This window comes from Girardinichthys multiradiatus, chromosome 15 (assembly GCF_021462225.1).
Source record: "Girardinichthys multiradiatus isolate DD_20200921_A chromosome 15, DD_fGirMul_XY1, whole genome shotgun sequence".
Taxonomy (NCBI): Eukaryota; Metazoa; Chordata; class Actinopteri; order Cyprinodontiformes; family Goodeidae; genus Girardinichthys; species Girardinichthys multiradiatus.
In genome coordinates this window covers 25096183-25120431 of record NC_061808.1, presented here as the reverse complement: position 1 = coordinate 25120431, position 24249 = coordinate 25096183, and the positions used below count along the sequence as shown (strand labels likewise).

Here is a 24249-nt window from a genome sequence, read left to right as displayed (position 1 = left end):
GTAATATTATGCCTCTTGGAATGATTTCCTTGCTGCATAGTGTTAGACTTTTGTTTGCAAGTAAAAGGTGTAAATGGAAAGTTCCTTCGTCTCAATCAAGACACTGTGCCTAGAATACAGATCACATTGTTTGTATTCCAGGCTTTTCTTTTCCTGCTTGTCCAATTTACCCTTCAATATATTTGCAAAATGCTTGTAGTGCCAGTAAATGACAATGATATAAACTCTTTAAATATCCCAAGTTTTAAGAAAGTGCCCTTTTTAGTTTTGTTTGTGTAAAATTACATTTCAGAACCTCCTATAGTCCAGGCATCACACAAATATGCAAGCATCCACATAATTAGGGTTCGTACTCTTGTTTTCAACAGTGGATGACTCATTGACCCCAGCAGCATGGTGCAGTGATTCATTGGGCTGCTCAAACAACTTCACTGACCTCAAAGCTTCATAGCTACAGCTTTACACATCAAACTACAGCTTCTTTATTTGGCAGTAGACAGAAATGATGCTTCACCTCATAGTCTTTGCCCTCTGCTTTATATTTGTAAAAGCATTGTCACTTGTGTTGTACTGCTGCTCCTTTTTAGACACTAACTTAGTGGTTTGTTGTGCATTTGACAAAGTAGGCTTAGAGATCCAGTGACTCATATTTTAGGTTTTTTTTCAAGCATGTGGTTATTTTCTTTTTCTGGCTAGTTTAAAGCTGTTTCCGTGTTCATGTTTTTATGTTGTATGTGCAGTTTTGTGTTCCCTCTAATTTGAAGAAACTCTTATTGAAACCAGTTTTCTTGATTTCTTGAGCTTTGCTAACAGCTGCAACACAAGTCAACAGTTGATTATTTTGGCTTGAGTAAAAGGGATATCAGCAATGAGAAAATCTACAGCTACATCAGAAAATGTTGTTCACAACAATGTAATTTCCACACAATTAAAATGACTAGTTTAAGGTGTATTATTAACTTTCTTTACTCTTTTCATTTCCAGGTAACACATGCTTTGTGGCTTAGGCTGGCCTTGCAGAATCTGAAACATCAAGTATTTATTGCTACCTTTAAAACAGTAGTAAAAAAAGGCTTTTCAGATTATATCAGCCTGTTTCATACTTGGAAGCTTGCAGATTACATTATTATTTTTTTAAATCATTATAAAACCTAATGTCGCCTTTAGTTTTGCTTAGTCTGGAAGTTTGTTTTCAACTTGGAGTTAATATAAGGACAGCTACTAGGTTTTCAATGCCTTGCCAGTCTTAATGCACCAAAACTGGAGTGTGTAGATATGCATCTTCACTGCCTGAGTACTGAAATTAGCATACAGCCGTGTGTGCTGCTATTTTAGTCCGATTTGTCTTTGTTGTCTGTGTACCGCTGCCTTGAGCAGCATGGCCCTCAGAAAGTGGAGCAACAACAGAGTAGCTTTGATGCTGTGATGTCTGCAGTGTACTACGCTGTAATATCTGCTCTGAGTTGTCTTGTGGATAGCTGAGCCACCTACCAGCACAGATTACTGTAAGAAACATGACTGACAAATGTATATGCCCAAAGCTACACATACTGGCAGAAATGCACATACAGCACCTTGCAAATATATTCCTACTCCTTAAATGACACACTTTGTAGAATTGCTTTGGCAAAAAAGTCGAATTTTCCTTTCACTTCACAATTGCACTACATCTTTGTATTTTACACAACAAGCTTATAAACACTTCTGTAAGTTACCATAGTTGAATAAACCAAGACTTCATGGTTTGCTGAAGCAGATAAAAATAACAGGTTGCTCTCTGCTTCAAAACAATTCACAGAAAAGTACGATTTCAGTTGATGGCTCTAAATAAGGCGGACATGTAAGAAAATCAGCCTCCAGTCAGACTGTTACCAACCAGTTATTGTGGGAATTTAAATTCTGTCAAATCATCCAGAGAAGAGAAGATCAAAATGCTACTGATGACTCCTGCTTCAGGGTTTTCATTTTTTGATGCGTGCAGGATTTAATTATGTGTGGTGGGGTTTTTTTCGTCTGTGATTTCTGTGAGTCAACAGCATATCCTTTTACTCTGACAGCTCATGGCTGCGCTGCTCATTTCAAATCGGGGGATGATGCTGGAAGAGGACATTTTATTGCAACCAGACAGGACGCACCAGAAATATAGATGGAGAGGAATTTAACGCTTCGACATCATGGGTTAGAGTGAATGAATGTGACAAGACCAGATGTTAGATAGGAGGAGAAAAAAAAACAAAAAAAAACCAGGTTTTTACCAACACCTTTCCCTAGAAATTAATAATTGATGACTGAAAGAGGACGGGAGTAAAAAGGTTTTGATAAAACACCTGAAACACCCTGAGACAAAGAGGATAAAAGCTCAGTGGGTGTGTTGTGTGTGTATAATAATCCTTTTAGATCTGATATTTTAAAGAGGTTAAAAACATGTGAGAACTTGGGGAATCTGAATGAATAATTCATGTATTTATCATCACAGGACCTCATTAATCTGATTTCAGACTGGTAGAGATGCGTGTTAACTTGTTTCATGCAAAAAATTCATTATATGCACCATTTTAAGGCTATCTTAGTTAAGTAAAATACGTTTAGATACAAACATTGATTTTTTTTCAACTATTAAATGCTCAGTTAAAACAGACAGACTTGCCCTTACAGTCTTCTAGGGATTTCTTTTGATCGGGGAAAAAATCTTTGAACACATTTCTGAAATAAATCAACAACATGATGAAATTTGTTGTATTTTATATATTCTGCATGGCAAGATTTATGTAAGATCTACACAGCCCTGCCCAAACTTTCACATACACATAAATACACAATTGTTCTCGAAACAGTTTTTTCTGTTGTCTTGAACCTTTCAAACGTCGGTCAGTTCCGGGTCAGTTCCATATTCTGGCTCTTAGAGTTTATACTAAAACATCTGGTTTTATAGATAAGCATTGTTCTTCCAAAAGCAACTCACATTTGATTTTAAACACCCCAATGGGATGCATTGTGTGGTTTCACCATTTCAGGTTTTAGTTTCCCTTTAAGAGCTGCACTCAGGATTCCTTCTACATGCTGTGTTAGAGATTGCTTTGCCTTCGGAGAGCATTTCCCACAGTTGTGGCAGCAAAACTAAAACAGATTTGAACAGGAAGAAGAGCTGCTGTTGTGATGGAGAGACCGTGCATTTGTTCCCTCATGGGGTTGATTTGAGGATTTTTCGTGGCCTGTGGGTGTCATTGTTTTCCCTGCCGTCATTTATTTCAGAGGAAGCAGATTACTGTCTGTTTAATCCAGACAAGATAAGAACACATTCACTCAAAGTTGTTGTCATGCAAAGGAGATCTTTTTTTCCTCTGTTGAATATATCTGCGATAGTGACTGGAGAAAATTATTCAGCAGCAGCTCTGTCTGTCCCAGTAGGCTTGATTTTACTGTTGCTCTATTTGGCAACATACTGAGTTTGGATGATGACATTTAACCTCTGCAGCCTTGAGTTTACATGCATCCATGGGTGCACAAGTGTGTGACATCATGGTAAATTCATAAACATTTGATTTATTCATGCTCTGCACAGCAGTTGCTGAACACTCCACTCATATGGCATGGAGTGATCCACGAGGCGTTCATGTTTGTGTTTGAGTCTGCGTCCCTTAAATATCAGTCAGAATGAATGTCTCTCCTTTTTCTTCACCCACTCAATCCCCTCCTGCATGTCTGCTCCAGTCTCTTTTAGCACAAGAACCTTATTTATTCATGCTTCCAGGCCTGCGGTGGCTTTTTTTAGCCAGCTGCCTAGAACGCTGTTTAAAAAATGAATGGACTCGGTGAGTTAACCAAAATAAATTAAACACATCATTGCCCTGTTGGAGCTGATCTCGAGTGCACTTGAAAGTGACTCATGCGGTGTTAAGATTAAACAGTAAGATATAAACCAGGAGATACCTACTGATGCCTCCAGCTCGGTAAAGCAGGAGAACATGTAATAATGTTGAGGTACATAGTTTGATTCTGGTACTGTGTGTTTCAGTTGATTTTCTTCAGGAAGTATGTACAAAAAAGGTTAAAATAAGCTAATCTTTTATAGCAGTTACAGATTGTCATTCTAAAAATTATTGGCATATGATTGGTTATATGATTGTTCCAAACCATTGTGGAAACATTGTAGTTTAAAAAAACGTCTTTCATGATGGAAACAATGAGGTATTAGAAAGGCCCCTTTAATCCTTGGTTCTGGAAAAAGTACCTTACTATAGCAATAAGTAAGTAAATAAATATATGATTAGTCCCAGTCTACTGAAACGCATAATGTCAAGCTATTTCATTTATTCACATTTATCATGCAGATCTTTACCATAGGCTTCAGTGTATGTAAAGCCATTAATTTACTCTGTCTCAGCTTCTACCGCTCTCTAACCTCTCCATTTTGTTTTTGTAGAAGCACCATCATCATCACATGGCAAGGATCTTGTTAATATATTTTACATCCAGCATGGGCTTTTGTTGATCTTCTCTAGTAATGGATAGTCCTGGTTGCAGGACACTATGCATATGCTTGTTTTTTTTTATTACACTGGTAGAACGCAGAGAAATAAGAGTCTTGGTAGCCTGTGGTGCATGCTGTCAGATGGGAGAATGATCAGTCCCAACACTGGAGCCTACAGACACACACACGTTACAGTTGTGCCCCATTAAAAACAGTAACAGATGCAGGACATGTGCTTCATTACATCTGAATTAGGCTGTGAATGTCACAGAGAAGAATGAGTTGATGTATAGTTTTTAGTCCACAGTAATATGAGGTGTTGTGAACTTTGAGGCTTGTTGAGGTTCCTCACTCGGTTGCAGAACCTTTGTTTTTGTGTTCAGCTGTTTTTCTAAATGGAGTGTTCATTTCAAAGGTTTGCTGATGTGAAGCCTTATTTATATTCACTAGATAACGATTTCTCTTCTCTATGCCACTTCTGGTGTTCTGTTTTTTAAGCAAGGTGGTGTAGAACACACATAAAGTGCATTTCCTTCTCAGGAACCTTTTCCGGGAGCATTGGTAGTTTTTTGAAGTCCTTTTTCATCCCCCTCCATTTCCACTGTGTCAAAGTAAAAACACAAACCCAAACACCTGTGGTAGGGATGTAGACGTTTTAATATTACCTTGGACCCTCAGGGTGGAGCTTTGCGGAGGGAGGGTGCTACACCTTACAAGAGCATACTTGGATATGTGGCTCTTTAATATTAACTTCAACAATACAAAAGTTAAGTAATATAGCCAAACAATTATAACTGAAGAACAGACCTTTTGAAACAAACCTTCTGTAGAATATAATGCAATTTTTGGTAAGAAATAAAATAGGAGACCACCACATTTATTCCCTTCAAAAATGGCTAAAATCACACCCAGGTGACCATGATAAGAAGAAGATTGGTCCCATTTAAACCTAGGTTAGTTAGTTAGTTAGTTTGGAGCGCTTCTGACTGATGAGATGAGAATGAAAACATGGTGAGATCCAAAGGGCTGTCTGAGGCCCTTAAGAAAGACAATAGCAGCTTATGAGTCTTTGTTATGAACTTAAAGGAAATCCATACAGAAAATGTTTTGTTTGATTTTACCTTTATTTATTCCGGATAAATCTTACTGAGAAATAAATTCTCATTTTCAAGAGAGAACTGTTCCAACATTATATAAAATTCTAAGTACAGAACAAGTGCTTATCAAAACGCAGTGTCAAAGTGTTTAAGATAATAATACATCACAAACAATGATTAGGAACAAAAGCAGGAGCCTATTGCCATTCTCTCTATATTTATGACCTGAATATATTAAATTCACCCAGATAAATTAGATCAGAGAGTTTCATTACCTTTTGCAGATGATTCCAGGTTAATGGTTCAGAGTAAGAGAAGTCTGTCTAATTCTCTATGGGCTGAGGGAACACAGAAAGTAACGATATCCTGGGATCAGAGGTTGTAAATGGTGTGTTTGCGTGACATATAAGAAGATAAATATGAAGGCAACAAGCCAAGAATAAATAGATTATAGATTAAATTGTACCAATGGAAAACTATGTTTAGAAAGAGATGCCCATTTAACTAAGGAATACATAGCTCAATGATAGGTAAGAGGTTCTCATTATAAACCTTAGCACTCAATGATAAGCAGATTCTAATAAGTGCAAATTATGTGCAGAACCATTCATTTCAGTCTGGCCTTCATGTTAGACAGCCATAGTCTAAAAGAGGCAGGAAGGTGGCAGCAACAAGTTGTTTCCTTTCGTTAAAAGAAAAACATAGTGTACATTTAAAACTACTGCCAACGTGCCCAAGTCTGGCCATCTGAGCATGTTCAATCTGAAAGCAGACAGTAAGATGCTAAAAGGAGTCTCCAAAAACCCTAAGACGTCATCGCAGGAGCTACAGCAGCTCTCGCTACTATTAACTTTCATGGTAGGTGTGCAAGGAGGAAACACTGGCTGTTAAACATGAAGCCCAGACTGAAGTTTGTCAGGTGAGTCTAAAATTCTATTATTTGGACACCAGAATACAGGACATGTTTGGCAAAAACCAATACATCATTCAAGGAAAAGAACCTCACACCAACTGTGACACATGGAGGTGGACATGTCATGATTTGTAGATGCTTTGCTTCAGCAGGACCTGGCCAGCTCACCATCACAGAACCCACCATGAGGAAAATGTGAGACCATCTTTAGAAAAAAACTGAAGCAGCATGGGACCCTGCAACACGACAATGACCCAAAACATACCAGCAAGAATTAACAAATGGAAACTCCTGGGCTCAGTCAAAGTTCAGATCTTAATCTGCAAGAAATTCCTTTAAACTGCTGAATGTGAGGAGTGGATCAAACCTTCAACAGACTGATGTCAGAAACACTAATGTGTCTCTACTTTTTTACCTCAGAATACACAGTTTTGTTTATACTTTTTGTTACTTAAGTTTTGAGCTTTTCAGCTATTCACAAGACAAAAATCTAAAACTTCCAAATGTAAATTTAATATTTCAAATATTTTGAAAGTTTGAATCTCTATTAGGAGCATTCAATTATATTTTATTTGTTTACAAGTGTATACTCTAGATGTTTTTCCATTTCTATCATTGTACTAATGGCAGATATAAATAATATTCCCACATTGAGTAAACTTTAGAAACTGCAATCTGACATTTAGATATAAGAGCCCTTCTTGAAAACCTCATGATCTTACTAAACCAGGAACAACATTATGCCTAATAATGAAGAGTTGAAGAAGCATTTAGATATTCCTCAACCATTTGTTTTCCTCTGCGTCCCTTTGTCTTTGTCAGCGAGCAGAGCATCTGCCAGGCGCGGGCCTCTGTCATGGTCTACGATGACACCAGCAAGAAGTGGGTCCCCATCAAGCCTGGCCAGCAGGGGTTCAGCCGCATCAACATCTACCACAACACTGCCAGCAACACCTTCAGAGTGGTTGGCGTCAAGCTGCAAGACCAGCAGGTAACAAGAGGAGTGACATTTATTACACTGTGGGAGGCCTGAAACACATTTAGGCTACCCACGAATTCACACTGAGACACTTAGCTGCAAGTAAAAGATAGATATTTATATTGTAGACATATACTCACATGCATGTGTCTGTGTGTAATGACTAATCTAAAAAAACAAACAAACAAACAATGATTTAGGTTTAGAAATACAGTAGTGGGTTTTTGTAGTGGTTCAGTCCACCATTTTATTTTTTCAGTTAGAATGGCATTGATCAAGTAAGACAATCCAGTACTTCTTTGGAAAAATTAACCTTCAGCCAGTCAAACATTTCATTAGAACTTCCTAAGTTGATTCATTTCATTCTTCATTTCATTTTCATTTTGTTGTAATGAATAACATGATGCCTTTATATAGTGCCAATTCACAACACATGACTCAAGGCTCTTCACAACAGTCAGGTACATACATTCCAATTAATCCTAACCACTGAACAGTGCAGTCAGAGTTAGTTATTTATTCAAATTGAATAAAACGTTTTTCTATCTAAGGAAACCCAGCAGATTGCATCCAGTCAGTGACTTGCAGCATTCACTCCTCCTGGATGAGCATGTAGAGACAGTGGACAGTCACTGGCGTTGACTTTGCAGCAATCCCTCATACTGAGCATGCATGTAGCGACAGTGGAGAGGAAAAACTCCCTTTTAACAGGAAGAAACCTCCAGCAGAACCAGGCTCAGTGTGAGCGGCCATCTGCCACGACCAACTGGGGGTTTGAGAGAACAGAGCAGAGACACAAAAAGAACAAATAAGCACTGATCCAGGAGTACTTTCTATGGGAAGGAAAAGTAAATGCTAGTGGATGTAGCTCCTTTAGTCATTTCACCTAGAAAGAAAGAACAGATAAACTCTGAGCCAGTTTTCAAGGTTAGAGTCTGAAAGAGAGCACATATAATTAGTTACAGTAAAAGCTCAGTCAATTTCCATGTCTAGGAGAGAGAAAGGGTTAAACACTGAAAGACAGGGCTATGTGGATCATCGGTATGATGCCTTTAGCGAAGTACTGTGAACTATAGCCAAAATGAAACCAGAACAAAATACTGAATTCCCAGATTAAAATCATTTTTATATATTATACCCACTACAAGTATTATTTTACATGCAATGCTGACTTTTACAAGAGCTCATTCTAAATCAGGCTCACACAGATTAAAGCGATCTGTGGTGAACAGCTTTGGACACTTAACTTTAGGTTGAAATTATTTTAGAACCTGGTAAGGACCAGGGCCCGTATTCACAAAGATTCTCAGAGTCCTTTTAGAGAGCTCCTTTCAAAGCCTAAACAATTTTACCAAGGACTTCTAGCTTAAGGGTGATTCTGTTCTCTGCTGAGAGAGACTCTGAGCGAGGAGACAACAAAAATTCCTATTTTAGTGAAGAGGTGTGGTTGACCCCATTTGCTAGGTGTGACGCTGTCTTCTAAGAGCTGTGATTGGTTGTTGCAAAAAAACAACAACAACAAAAAAAACAAATGCGCTCCTAGTATTGAGCGCATTTGGTATTCATCGGTTAATTTATCAATTGAGAGAAATTAACTGATGATAGAATTTAGACTGGATTCATAAATGTGTAAATTATGATGATAAAACTTAGCAAAATGAACGTAGCTTATTTATATGCTCGCCATGCTGGTCGTTCTCATACTGCGTCTATTTCATATTAATTAATTTAATATTAATATGAAAATTCAGCATTTTACTGTGATCGCCTTCTTGTATAATTAGATTTTGTTTTGTAAAATGACCAAAACAAACTGGAGCACAAAAGGTGGAGAAAATCGAACTGGACAGAGGAGCAGAGCCAGCTGGTGGAGGAGAAGAGAGGAGTGTTGAAAGGTAAATTTGGTCCTGGGATCACGGTGCGAACAAACAGGCATTCCCAAGCAGATCAATGGGTCATTCCCTCTGCTTTCAGCACCAGCCTGGAATGTGAGCAGCTCTGGTACCTGCTCCAATCACAAGCTATAGAGGAGATAGCAGCACACCAGAGAGCTTTTCCACAGACGGAGGAGCGTTGTAGATGACCATTTAGGCTTAGGCTACTGACATCAACATGTACAATACAGCAAATACACCTCATTTACATTTTTTCACGTTAGGAGCTCTCTTAAGGATTAAGATGCTTCGTGAATAACTTTTATCACAAAGGTGAAATAAGAAAAATTTGAGAATTTGAGAAATTCTAAGATTTGTCTTAGAATGACATCGCTAGTAGCTACTTTTAATCTTAGTCTTTGTGAATATGGGCCCAGATTATTTACACATCAAAACCTTTTTTTTCACAATAACTGTAGTTCAACAACAGAAAATTCTGTGCTAAATCTAGAGTCCCAACATTTACAGGTTCGCATTTCTAGGCATTTAGATGTGATGAAGTTCTTAACTGGCATGTTATTTACATAATTATGCCAGTTTCTTTCTGTTTGATTGTCTTCTGTTCTGTTGTCTTATATAAACTGCAATAAAGCAGCTTTTGTTAACATATGTTTCACCATTACCTGAAAGTTAGACTGAATTGCTACCCATTAAAAAAGCTTTCTGATGTACTATAATAAAACAACAAATGTAAAACAGCTAAAAACATCTTCGTTTGTCTCACTGACCATAACAGTTTTGAATAGGCTGATGATCTTAGCTTATATCTCTGGTTTTGCACTTGACCGGGTTTCTTCTTTTTTATCTGGGAGGACTTTTCTGTTAAAGCAAACAAGTTAATATCCAAGATCGCCTCTCTGACCTGAGGGGTTCCACAAGGTTTGGTTCTGAGTCTATTATAATATTTGCTTTGTAGATGCCCCCTTTGGCTGGCATCAATCAAACATTTAATGACATTTTTTATCACTTTTATGCAGATAATATTCAGCTGTATGTCTTTGAAGCCTGATCAGCTAGAGATGCTGTCCACCGTTTATCTCAAATTAGCGATTGGCTTTCTGGCAACTACCTTCTTTTAAACACCAAAAAGACTGAGACCATAATTATAGCTCCACCTGAACTACAATGGGGAGAACAAGTATTTCATGCACTGCCGATTTTGCAGGTTTTCCCACTTGCAAAGCATATAGAAGTCTTTAATTTTTATCATAGGGACTCTTCAACTGTGAGTGACGGAATCTAACAGAAAAATCCAGAAATTTATATTGTGTGATTTTTAAATAATTAGTCTGCATTTTATTGCATGACATAAGTATGCGATTTTTCAGAAACAAAACTGACCAGAGAGCTGTCCAAGGACATCAGGGATAAAACAGTAGACCTGCACAAGGCTGGGATGGGCTACAGGAAAACAGCCAAGCAGCTTGGTGAGAAGGCAACAACTGTTGGCGCAATTTAAAAAAAATGGAAGAAGTTCGAGATGACGGCCAATCTCCCTCGTTCTGGGGCTCCATGCAAGATCTCACCTCGTGGTGCATCAATGATCATGAGGAAGTTGAGGGATCAGCCCAGAACTACACTGCAGTACCTAGTCAATGACCTGAAGAGAGCTGGGACCACAGTCTCAAGAAGACCATCAGTAATACACTACGCCGCTGAGGAGTGGGAGATGGTCATGTGGTCTGATGAGACAAAAACAGAGCTTTTTGGTCTGAACTCCACTCTCCATGTTTGGAGGAAGAAGAAGGATGAGTACAACCCTAAGAACACCATCCCTACCGTGAAGCATGGAGGTGGAAACATCATTCTTTGGGGATGCTTTTCTGCAAAGGGGACAGCCGTATTGAGGGGAGGATGGATGGGGCCATGTTGCCAATAACCTCCTTCCATCAGTAAGGGCATTGAAGATGGGTCGTGGCTGGGTCTTCCAGCATGACAATGACCTGAAGCACACAGTCAGGCCAACTAAGAAGCATCTCAAGGTCCTGGAGTGGCCTAGCCAGTCTCCAGACCTGAACCCAATCAAATATCTTTGGAGGGAGCTGAAACTCCATATTGCCCAGCAACAGCCCCAAAACCTAAAGGATCTAGAGAAGATCTGTATGATGGAGTGCAATGAATGCAAACCTCATCAAGAACTACAGGAAACGTCTGATATCTGTCATTGCAAACAAAGGTTTCTGTACCAAATATTGAGTTTTGTTTCTGATGTATCAAATACTTATGCCATGCAATAAAATGCAAATTAATTACTTAAAAATCACACAATGTGATTTTCTTGATTTTTGTTGTAGATTCCGTCACTCACAGATGAAGAGTAGCTATGATAAAAATTAAAGACTTCTACATGCTTTGCAAGAGGGAAAACATGCTAAATCAGCAGTGTATGAAATACTTGTTCTCCACACTGTATATACAAACATCTGTCAGACACTTGCTTCTTTTTCTCCATCTCCTAAGTCCAGACATACCAGAGTGAAGAGATGTGTGTAACAGTCTGACTATGCAGCAGCAGACAACCACATCCCTTCCTCAATGAGAAATATTGACGACTCTTTCTGCATAACATTTGTCAGCCCACTCAGTTTACAGCAGCCATTCACTGCCAAGCAGAGCATCATGCAATGTGTCCACAAGTGCATGTAAATATTTAGCTAGGGGTGTCAGTCAAGGCATTTTACATTACTGTTTTTATTAGTAATTTACATTTGTTCAGTGTAGCACATGGCTAACTAGAACATCATCACAGACAACAGTACTTACATTAGTTAACTCACTTAACTGAGAATCAGTGACAGATACGGTTTGAAGGGCACCACTTTACTACCACTTTAAAGAATTCATGACTAGTTTACATTCCTGTTAATAATTAATGTAAAATTCTTTAGAAATGACCAACAGTTATGAAGCAGCTGTAAGGCCAATTCAAACACTGATGCATAAACACTATTTGGCAAGAAAAAGTTTAACTCACGTCTGCTTTTTATTGGTTTGTAAAGTCTTTTCAGCTAAGTTTTCAACACGTTTAATAACTATTTACTTGTCAACATTGGTAGGGGGTCGTCCTGTAACCGGTGGGTTGCCAATTCGAACCCCCACTTTTTCCGTCTCAATTGTTATGTCCTTGGGCAAGACACTTCACCTACCTTGCCTGTTGAAGGTGGCCAGAGGACTTGGTGGCGCCGATTGTATGGCAACCTCATTTCTGTCAGTCTGCCCCAGGGCAGCTGTCGCTACAATGTAGCTTACCATTACAATTAGAGCCTTATGAATCCCCTTGAAATTCATAAGTGGGCTTTGGTTAACAATCCTCTCAAGCCTCTCATGGCTGCATTTATTCCTGTGTTTATCCCTACATTTGTTCCTCCACTAAACATTCCATCAATATGCTTGGATATAAAGCACTATGTGAACAGCCAGCTTCTTGGGCAATGACCTTTTGTTGCTCTTCCTTCTTGTGGAGGGTGTCACTGAATGCCTGTAGGACAACTCACATCAGCAGCCTATTGTGTGGGCCAACATTTCTGTATTAAAAACAGTTTTTTATTGGTCTTATTTAATTTTAAAAGAAGAAGTTGAATATTGGGTCTAATTAACTGTAAGTCTTCAATATTAAAATTAACATAAAAATAAACACTTGACATGCATCTCGTTATTTGTAATGAATCTATATGAATTTGACTTTGTGAAATGAAGAAATTAACTTTCATTTATTGATTAATTTATTGAGATGCACTTGCACACACAAGATGTCAAATCTTACTGTTAAAGCTTCATGAAACTATAATTCAAAATCCAATAATCATGTCATGTACCAGGGCAATAGAATCAGGGAATTAAAATGATTGTCTTCCTGTTTTAAGAAAAGTTGGGTCTTAAGGAGAAAAATTGTTTTCACATCCCTAGTCTTCCATCTTTAGATGTAAAAATATTTATCTTAAATATGTTTAAAAAGTTTATCTTTACTTCCTCTGACCCATTCCTCTCTTTTGTCTTTTTCTTGCAGGTGGTTATCAACTACTCTATAGTGAAAGGTCTCAAGTACAACCAAGCCACTCCGACCTTTCACCAATGGAGGGATGCCAGGCAGGTCTACGGCCTCAATTTTGCCAGTAAGGAAGAGGCCACCACCTTCTCCAATGCCATGCTCTTTGCCCTCAATGTACTCAGCGCTCAGGATGGAGGTGTGGTTTCCCCTCTCTACAGCACACAAGCACTTCACACACAAATAGGCTCATATCTGATGCCCAGATGCACTGCTGTTTTCTCTGAAGGAAAGTTGTTTTGCTAGTAATAGTAGTCTGCAAAAACTAAGTAAAAACTGCCAAGTTCTTATTGATTATCAGCGTATTGCATTATTAGCCCACTTTGAATATTTGGTTAGGGTTTTCTAAAAATGCATAGTTTAAAATGCCTACAGCAACTTTATTACCCTAAACAAGGGTAGAAAGTGTAGTTCAAGTTGTAGCACAATGAATGTCAGAACTTACTGTTTGTAAAAGACTTATTATATCCTTTGTAGTGCATATACTGGGTGTAGAGCTGCCCGTTATTCCCGTACTACCATTAACTATAAATATTGTTTTTAATCTTGAGGCAAAATGCTGCATATAAAATACAAAAGGAGAGTTTTGCATTTTTGACCATTCTAAGATTTCATATGTTCAAAATAAGTCCTAATAGAAACACACAAACTCCAAAAACCTATTTGTTTTAACATCCACGTACAAGACATGGGCCATTTACTGGTATCAAAGTATACCAATGTTTTAGAAAATTATTGTTTCAAAACCACTACAGTTTTCCATCATACCATATAAGGTATGACTGTGCATGGCGGTCCGCTGGTTAAAAAAGACAGTCATGGTGTAGAAACTATCACCTATCACTTTCATGAAGGTGACGTTTTAAAACTACATTCGGCAACCTAGTAGCAGCAAGTCTGTTAAGCAGCTGATTGAAGGGCATATGCTTGCAGATGGCTCGCTTCACCTCTACAGTCAGTTTCAACATTGGTCCAGGAAGAGTTGCAGTAGTCTTTTCATCAAAAGTCTATTATTTATCCTATAGGTGCATTCTGCAGTCCATTAATTTTTAGTTCCTTAACGGAAAGGTCGTTGCTGAACTCTCCTTTATTTGCTATCGGCTATATCCTGAGACCTTAAGCATAGATCAGTGAAACTCCTAGACCATCTCCTAACTGCAGCCTGGTTCATGACACAGCATCCTCAGCAAACAAACCATAAATGCTGACCTAGAGAGTCCAGCAACCTCCTCAAGTGTGATAAAAGCTGTCAAAATCAAGCTGAGGTTGGTAACAGTGCCCTCTAACAAACTCTGGCTAATGTTATTAACACTGACATAACAGACACCAGTGCAACTGATAACATTAATGAAAGCTTTGATTTGCTGGGAGTCATCAGGGGTTTATAGGAGCTGTAGTGAATTGTACTGCTCCTGTTTGTGTTTGCTTCATAAAATGTATCTTGTCCTACTTTAAATACTTTGTGTCAGCACTGAATGCACATCTGAGATGAGCAATTTGTCCTGCAGTATTCTCTGTGGATATCAGGGTTAGTAGCAAAGAGAGAATCAGGCAAATATAAAGTGTGGAGTGACAGAACAAGACAGAGAAAGAGTGGCTTTCACAGCCTGTCGCTCATTTCCCCTCACCAGCAGCAGTGTGTGTTCCCTCCCACAGCCTCTTAATTTGAATGAGTCATTGAGAAGATCTCCCCCGGGTCCCGTGCTAGAGAGTGCAGACCTTTTCATCTGCTTAATGACATGGGACGGGGGCGCAAAGAGGCTTGAGTGGCAACTGCCAAGTACGAGCTCACCAATAGATGAGAGGATGTACATATTACACATGCTTGCACTATACAGAAAGCACAATATTAGTAACTTAGATTTTTTTAGCTGAATGTTTGTATGGGAAATAAAACGAAGAAATACATTCATTGACCTAGAATGGATGATATAATTTGAGAAAGTCATAACAATATGTTTTCTTGCTCTCTCGATCACTAGAGATGTGTCTCCTACTCCCTCTAGTGGTGAGGGGGGTATAAGCAGGATCTTCTGTCCTCACAATCCCACATTTTCTGATGGATTTACTTCAGAAGTCGAGCTAAATAAACCCGCACAAACATCAGTGTGGTCCTTACCAGTTCTGACTTTATTATTGTTTTAAAGCAAGATACCACAAATGTGTACAACTCCTTATTTGAATTAGACTACAGAAACCCTTTTATAAGGTAAACTGCTGAAAGAACCATGACCATTTTTCCTGCTATACTATATTTAGCCCAAACTAAAAAAATGGTGGCATACAACCTGTACTTTTCAGAAACTCAAAGGTCACTTTTCTGTAACTTTGCTGGAACTACAGAAGGGGAAGAAAACCAATAAGTTCCTGTAAGTACCTGATTACATCTGGGAAAGTAACCAGTAAGTTACATGAAAATTTCAAATTTTAAAAGTAGCCGGTAATTATCAGGAGAAATCTTTGAAAGTAACCTCTAAATTCTAGAAAAGTATTGTCTGTATTATGTGGTGCTACCAAGCAATTTTAAATCACCAGAATGTGTCAGGGTTCTGTAATGTACCGTATGTGATAAATTGAGTATATGTAATAAATCTAATGTATTTTACCATGATGTTAGCCTCATAGCATAATTGTCTAAGTCATATTTGAACATTTTCGAAAACAAGACAAAACACATTGTATTTTTATTGATATTTTAACAGTAAACAAAAATTTGACTTAGGCAATTATGCCATAAGGTTAACAATACATTAGTTTAACAAAATATTTGACTAATAGTATATCAAAAATAATATTATTAATCAAGACTAACCTTTTAATAAAATTATTTGCAACAATGTTTGAGATAAATATGACTATGAAAGCTTGTTGAATTTTTTGGATGAAAAGCATGTATCGAGAAAAATCTAGAAAAAGTAATATTCCATCACAATTTTTCAGTTCTGCTAAACATGTTCTTTACTGTGATGTTTTGATACCTCATATAAGATTAATCTGATATCTTTTTAATGTTCAAATCTGTTTTCAATAAGTTTTCCATTGATCCTATCACTGTGAAATGTAATAGCTGAAACCAAAAAAAATCTAAAAATATAAGCAACTCTTTGTATTTTTTCTCATTGTGTCAAGTTTGTGCGGGATTTGATTGATGTTGATGCAAAATATTTTTTTCTCTAGACTGGTTGAATTTACTTTGCAAATGAAAACAATGGACTCTTAAAATTATAATGCAGGAGCTCACAGAGGAGCCCTGATGAATGAAATGAATCTCATATTATGCACAGAGGATGGGCCTTAACTGTGCAGCCTACAGACAAACCTGACCTTTTGAAACATGAACCGGAGATGCGCGCTACGCGGCTGCTGCCACTGCTGCTGCCGTTGCCACTGCTGCAACTGCTACTGGTGTCAGTTACATGAAGATGACAGAAGATACCATTGGTTCAATGGAGGAGGGGGAGCGGGGAAAGAAGGAGGGCAGGTGAGGAGAGGGAGAAACATGGGAAGGGAGGTGATGGATGAGGACAGTGATGATGAGGAGGAGTAAAGGTGGCTTAAGGCAAGAGATGGTCAGAGGAGAGTGCGTCTGTCAATGTCTCTGTCTGTGCTACGGTCGGCTTCTCTTCTTCAGTATGTCATGTAGGTAAAGATATGTATGCTGTGTGTTCTTTTGTGTTTAAAACCATGCTTAACTTGTGTTTTTTAATTTATCTTTGCGTGTGTGCATAGAAATCAATGGTTATTGACTGGACTAAATGAAAGACAATGTTAGGAATTATTTAAGAGAAAATGTAAATAGATCCAATTTGACATTTGCAAAAACATGGCACTGTTGCATTTGAATGCATGTTTGGTAAACAAAACACAGTTACCTAATTAGAAAGTAGTAATTTGAAGAGGGCTGAGTTAGTCGGGTCAAGGAGATATTCAAGGAGACATTTTCCTGTTTTCTCTCTTATTGTTGTCAGAAAAGAATGATGTCCCTTTTTCTCACAACTGTAATTTGGCAGAACTTGATTTTCTTGTTTGGTGTCCAACAACAGTTGTGTTATTGGTCAGGTATTTAAATGGGTGTGGCTAATGCAGAAAAGTGAAATTTTGTAATTCCAGCCTTTCCACGGATGCAGACTTTCCAGGAATTCTTCAATTTTGAGTTTCTGGTGAAGTATGAATTGTCCTCGCCAAAAAAACACAATCTTCTTGCCACAACAATTAAACCAACAACTGATTCAGTTCTTACAGAGTAAGTGCCGGCCTTCAGTGATTGGTCAAAATGCTGACAGAGGCACTAACTGAGGCAAAATGAAATATTCTAATACTAAATATTGTAAGACACCCAATTAAGAAACCAAAATGTCATCAGCATACAGCCTTATTTTTTCATACTTGTAAGGAAGATACCAAAGAGACTACAGCAGAATTCATCAGTACAAGGCATCAAAATGATTAACATGGCAGTAAAACATAGAAAGAAGAGAAAATATACTCTCATCGGTGTGTGTTTTGATGGTGCAGCTTCAACCTTTTATTAAAAATGTGTATCTAAAAAAAATAGTTTGGGACACAGATATACAGTATAACATGCCAAACTTAGGGAAAGGGCTAAGTCGTAAGGGCAAATGGTGAAATAGGACTCACCTGGTGTTACTGGGTCTTTGGCCGGCCTGCTAAAAACAATTTTTGTCTGGTTGTTTCAAAGGAAAATGTGATACATGTTTCAGATGAGTGTGGCACACAGGTTTGGTGTTTGCATGTGAGCATCATCATCCTCGTCAGCTACTTTTAAGTTGTTGTATGTCTCTGTATTCTGATGGACCTCAACTTAAGGACTTAAAAGTACTACTATTTGAGGGTCAAGTAAATTTTGCACTGACTCAATTGAAACAAAGAGTCTTGTGTTATCGTTTCCTTTATAAAAATATGGATACAAACTTCTTTGTTTGTAAGGTAAACACTGCGCATACTGTGCTCACATGTCTAAAATCAGGTAAAGCACCTGATACCAGGTTTGACTCACGCCTTTAGTTCGGTCTGTGCTATTTTTGAATCTGTGTTACTTGATCAATAGCAGCCATTAGCACCCTTGGCCTGCCAAAGCCACTTCCATCAGAGCAGCAAGCAGTGGAGAGAGTACTGACCATGAAAACATCCCTAACTCCATTATGTAAAGCCCACTTTTCATTAGACAAAACAGTATATGGTCAATATAAACATATTTTTAGTTCTGTTTTGTCTCATAGCTCTCTGTTACACAAAAAACAATGAGATCACTAAAGGGAAACTGTGATAAACCTAAAGATCGATTGATCGCAGTCATACTTTATCCAATTAGTTGTTTCTTTAAAGCATATTATATATAAAAAACATCTTTGAAACTGTTCTTCAGATTAGCACATTTAATAGTGTTACCATTGGAGTTCAGTCAAATTGGATGCTTTATTGTAAAAAGATGATATATCCCACTGATTCAATTGTAATCCCTCGGCTGAAGTGGCTTTTGCACCCATCTTATCATGTCTTGAATTAAACGCACACCCTATCTGGTTCTCCATCTGCAGATTTCCCTAATGGTGTTAAAAGGATTACATTGCAGGCACCCCGCAGCACAAACAGTAAAAAACAGCAGAGATGAGGAGGAGACTCTGTGGCAGTATCTTAGAGACTCTTTCTTTAAATATTCCTGTCCTCCGACACATCACTTTGCATAGGTCTTCATGCCCTTTTTCACATGTTGTCATGATACAACCACAAACTTCACTGTATCCAATTGGCAAAACAGTGCCTTTCTGTAACATGGAAAGTTACCACTCTTCCATAAGGTTAGATTTGAGGAGTGGACAACTCACAACTAAATGTTACCAGTCCACAGATTCAACCACATGAGCTGTGAATATCTGCAACTCCTCCAGAGTTACCATGGGATTCGGCTGCATCTCTTGTAAATCTTAGCCTGACCTGTCAGTTTAAGTAGATGGTTGTTAGGTAGATGATCTCTACTATATTATGCAATACTTTGTGTTGGTATGTCTCCAGAAGTCAGGTAAAGAGACAACTGGATAGACTGAAACAGACTAAGGCTACAGGTCAAGATCATTTCAGCCCTAGAGTCTTGAAGGCCTGTGCAGAGAGCATCTTTGTTGGATTCTGTAGCACCTCTTCAACCTTAGCCTGGCCCAGAAGAAGTTTCCAGTGTTGTGGAAGACTGCCTGTCTTGTTCCGATACCAAAGAAAACTGACCAATCAATTCTCAATGACTGTTGCCCTGACATCCTACATCATGGAGGTCCTAAAGAGACTCCTGTTGGCCCACCTGAGTAACCAAACAGTAAACCATCAGGACCCTCTTCAGTTTGCTTATCGCTGTGGAGTTGGAGTTGAAGATTCCATCATACACCTGCTTCAACAAACCCAATGTCATCTGGACAAAGCCAGCAGCACTGTGAGGATAATGTTCTTTGATTTCTCCAGTGCATTTAATACAATCCAACCTGATTTGCTTTGTCAGAAACTCCAGAAGACTCAGGTGGAGGCCTCAACAATCTCCTGGATCAAAGACTACCTGACAAACAGACCACAGTTTGTGAGACTGAAGGGTTATGAGTCTAACCAGGTAGTCAGCAGCACAGGAGCACCACTGGGGACTGTACTCTCACCATTCCTCTTCACTATGTACACCTCAGACTTCCAGTACAAGACAGACTCCTGTCATCTGCAGAAATACTCAGATGATTCTGCAGTTGTGGGGTGGATCAGAGATGGACAAGAAGCTGAGTACAGGAAGCTGGTGGACCGCTTTGTGGCATGGTGTGGAAACAATCATCTCATTTTGAACGTGACTAAAACAAAGGAGATAATTGTAGATTTTAAGAGAAACAAAAATAGGTCAAACACTATTTCCATCATGGGAGAGGAAGTGGAGGTGGTGGAGGTGTATAAATACCTCGGTGTTCACCTGGACAACAGACTGGAGTGGAGATGCAACTGTGAAGCCATCTACAAGAAGGGACAGAGCAGACTGTACTTCTTGAGGAAGCTTAGGACCTTCAGTGTTTGCAGCAGGATGCTGCATATCTTCTGTTGTGGAGAGTGTGATCTCTTCTACCATCATCTGCTGGGGAAGCAGCATCAGAGCCAGGGACTTAAAAAAGCTCAACAAGCTGATAAAGAAGGCTGGCTCTGTTCTGGGGACTCCTCTGGAACCTCTGGAGATCATAGTGGAAAGAAGGTTTCTTCATAAAATGAAGAACATTATGGAGAACCCTGAGCATCCTCTTCTTGAGACTGCCATATAACAACAGTGTCTTCAGTCAGAGGCTTCTTCAGATCTGCTGTAAGACCGACCTCTACAGGAGATCCTTTCTGCTCACAGCAATCAGCATCTAAACCAGCTCTGAAGAAACCTTTATAATATGAGCAACAACAACATTTAATTTTCCTTTGGGATAAATAAATTATTTTTAATTGAATTGAATTGAATAATTTTGCAAGGCTTCTGACGCTGTTATGAATGATAATCCGGGATGCATGTCTCTGAGGTGTTTAACTTGCCTTCATAAGAGCTTGATGAATCAATGGGCACTCATTTAAACCATGGATTAATATGCTTTTCATCCAACATTAGTGAGTACCCCACAAAGAGCTAGCATAATGGTTAATTCCTCTTTAACTCCTTGTCACTTGGTGATTAATTGTCTTGACTGGCACTAATTATAATGATCATTAAAGTAATGGTAATAGATTATTAAGCACAGCTTTGCCTTATCTGTGTTTCTTTCTCTGCTTCTGCTTTCACTTAATTCTGCAGGTCCAGCTCTCCAGCGTCAGGTCCAGAATGGTCCCACTTCAGATGACATCGAAGCTCAGAGAGCAAGGTGAAACATCTTTTCTGAGAACACACGAATGACAGCACAGTGACACAGAGGTTATGTCTGTAGCTCCACAATATAAAGCCTCTGTGTTTGGACTTAAAACTTAAATCTGAGCGGTAGAGCCAAAATTAAACAGTTCTTTTAATTCACTGTCTTTGTTGATAAATGCATAAACTTAGTTTGATCTCAATATTTTTGGAATATTAGTTTTATAGATGCTGGTGGATTTATTTGACATTGTTAACAACACTGTTAAGGGGACAGAAAGAGAGGGGAAAAATGTGTCACAAAAATTCAGATTTATTTCAGCCTTTTTTGTCTTCATTTAAAAGGTGAAATCAAATCACCCAAAGTGACTTTAGTACAACCTTTAGGAGTATTCTCTGTGTTCTTTGATCTGTAGGAAACCTATTGTTAAGGATTTGCTTACGTTGGTGCCTATTTTTAGATTATTCCTAGTATTTCTGCAGCTTTCAGTATACATTTTAAGACATCAGAAAGGTAATCTGAAATATTTTCTTATTATTTTAAAGATTTTTTGATCAAGAATAATATCAATTACCCATGCCAAAAGAGAGACCTTAAAAAAAAAAACAGGAAGGAAGCGGTAAACTTACATAAAAAGATTACTTTACAGACTTAAACATCATACAAATTTGGATTTAAAATAAAGAGAATTCAAACTTTTTGTTCCAGCTGGTGGGAAATGCTGTTGATAACAGATAACCATACCCAAGCATGATATTACCAAGTACAAAAATACAAATGATTGGGGTAAGGAAAAGAGAAGAAGAAAATCAAAGGAAAGAAAAAAGGCCATCCATTCATTTATGTTCTATACCCACTTATCCTTGCAGGGTCACAGTGGTGCTGATGTCGTGTTTCAACTTCTAATAGACTAGGGGCAGGGCACGCCCTAGACAGGTCACCAGTCTATCACAGGAATACACTGAGACACATACATGCACAACTCCTAGTTAAAGTACCTCTAGAGTGAACAGACACATTTTTTGGATTGTTTTGCGGAAGCTGGGGTACCTGGAGAGATCCCACACATGCACTTTGATAGCATGCAGGCTCTATGCAGAAAAGTCGCCGGCTGGGATTTCAACCCAAGACCATCATGTTGCAAGGCAGCTTTCAGATTCAGATTAATTGCAACTCATACTACCCTTAAAACTTTCAGGTAATTTCCATGATCTGAAATATGTGAACTGATTGATTACTCTGGCTTAGATAAGGGTTAGTAAAAATATTGATTGATATCGTACATACTGCATAAGTGGGTGTTATGATTTGGGGTTGTTTGGTTTTGAGTTTCTGGTTTTTTCCTTATGTTTTTCACTGCTCCAGTCTTTAATCATGTCTCTGTTTATTATTTTCCTAGTCATGCTTTAGATTTTGTCTTCTAGTTCATGTGTGGTCAAGTTAAGTTTTTGGATCTGGTTATGCTTTCGTTTCATGTTTTTCTAGTTATGTTTCTATTAGTTTGTTTCCTTGGATTTGCATTCTGTTCAAGCCATGTTTTGCTCCAGTCACGTTTTGTTCTGTCAATTAAGTTTATTCGGTTCACCTGCACCATGTTAATCAGTTTTGTGTTCCACCTGTATCATGCTCCATTTAAACACACCTTGTTCAGTTAGTCGGCGCGGAAACATTTTACATTTTCATGTTCATGTCCTGCTGTTCACACGAAGCCTCGTCTTGCCAAGCCTGCCCATGTCTGTTTTTGCCGTCACCTCCTGTGAGTGAGTTTTTTTGTTATTAAATATTTTTCCTCTTAACATCATGCTGCCTGCTAGACTGCATTCTGGGTTCGTCCATTGCTCAAGCCGTAACAGTGGGATGAAATTAGGTTTTGCTTAAACTCCAAGTAGACAGAAACACACTGCACTGGCTTTGTTTTCCTGTAGTATCTCTGCACTTCTAACAAGAAGCTGCCATCTCCTGAGGAGAGCAAAGCACAGGAAAACAGTCAGAATGACACTGAGAAAGCTGAAGTGCTGGAAAGGAAGAAAGGATTCTGGTCTATATTTAGAGCTCTGCAGTGGTGATGTGACATTTAGAGCTGACATCTGAAATGTTTATCACTCATGTATTTTGCTGCATGTGTATTGACTTGTGTTCTGACAGATAAACTCTGGATGGATGGATGGATTGATTATTCTTGCTGGTTTATATTATGAAAGACACTTCATCTTTCTTTACTTCTGTTCCTTCACCCACTTCACACACAGTCTCTGGCACAACTGGGTCTTTGTTTCAGCTTTTGAACCTACTTCTGCTTAGCTTATTGGCTGATCCAAATGCCAGGGCTTAGAAGAACACATACTGTAGAAAAGGGAGTTATGGCTCAGCCAGATCCCATGTCCCCTGAACTATTCCCAGGATTAGTGCTGTGATTGTGGCAGGAGATTGTGTGTACACAGCGAGTTTCAGATCTGTGTGTTTTTCTCAGTGGATGCTATCTTCAGCAGGAGCTCTGCTGTTACATTAGAGGCTCTGCTGTCTCAGCTCTTCTCCTGTCCAACTCATAGCTGGATAACTCCGCTTCTTCCCCAGGAGCTGTCTCCTTCGTTTCTCTCCTGGGTTGTGACATACATATGCTTTGTGCATTAAAACAGGCATATGCCACAAAAAGACTTCAAGAAAGAGAGAAAAAGATATATGATTTTCATAAGAAAGAATTGTTAAGATGAACAGGAGTGTTGTAGGTTAACAGATGTTTTAATTGTGATTAAAAGAAACCTAAATGAGTGCTTCCTCCTGAATGATCTCAGCCTTAAAGACATCATCTTATTTGCAAACAGATTTATTATTTAAGTACTAAAATGAGTAAGTTGCAAAAATATCCTGTCTGTGCCTGGACTGTATTTAAACCTTTGACATGACTAAACATAGTGCAACAACCCCCCCCAAAACATTTTATTGTTTATTTTTAT

The 24249-nt window shown here is 38.5% G+C and overlaps 1 protein-coding gene across 6 annotated transcripts in view; it reads left to right on the top strand.

The window, feature by feature from the left end:
• Positions 1 to 24249, top strand: part of evlb (Enah/Vasp-like b) — a 56639-nt gene that overhangs the window by 26851 nt on the left and 5539 nt on the right. For 5 of the 6 annotated variants that reach the window (XM_047387429.1, XM_047387425.1, XM_047387424.1 and 2 more), the window contains exons 2-4: positions 7304 to 7472; positions 13401 to 13578; positions 21244 to 21310. In XM_047387429.1, coding sequence (XP_047243385.1) covers positions 7304 to 7472; positions 13401 to 13578; positions 21244 to 21310 — 414 coding nt within the window. The remainder of the gene's footprint in view (positions 1 to 7303; positions 7473 to 13400; positions 13579 to 21243; positions 21311 to 24249) is intronic. The other variant, XM_047387428.1, reaches the window with a different exon arrangement.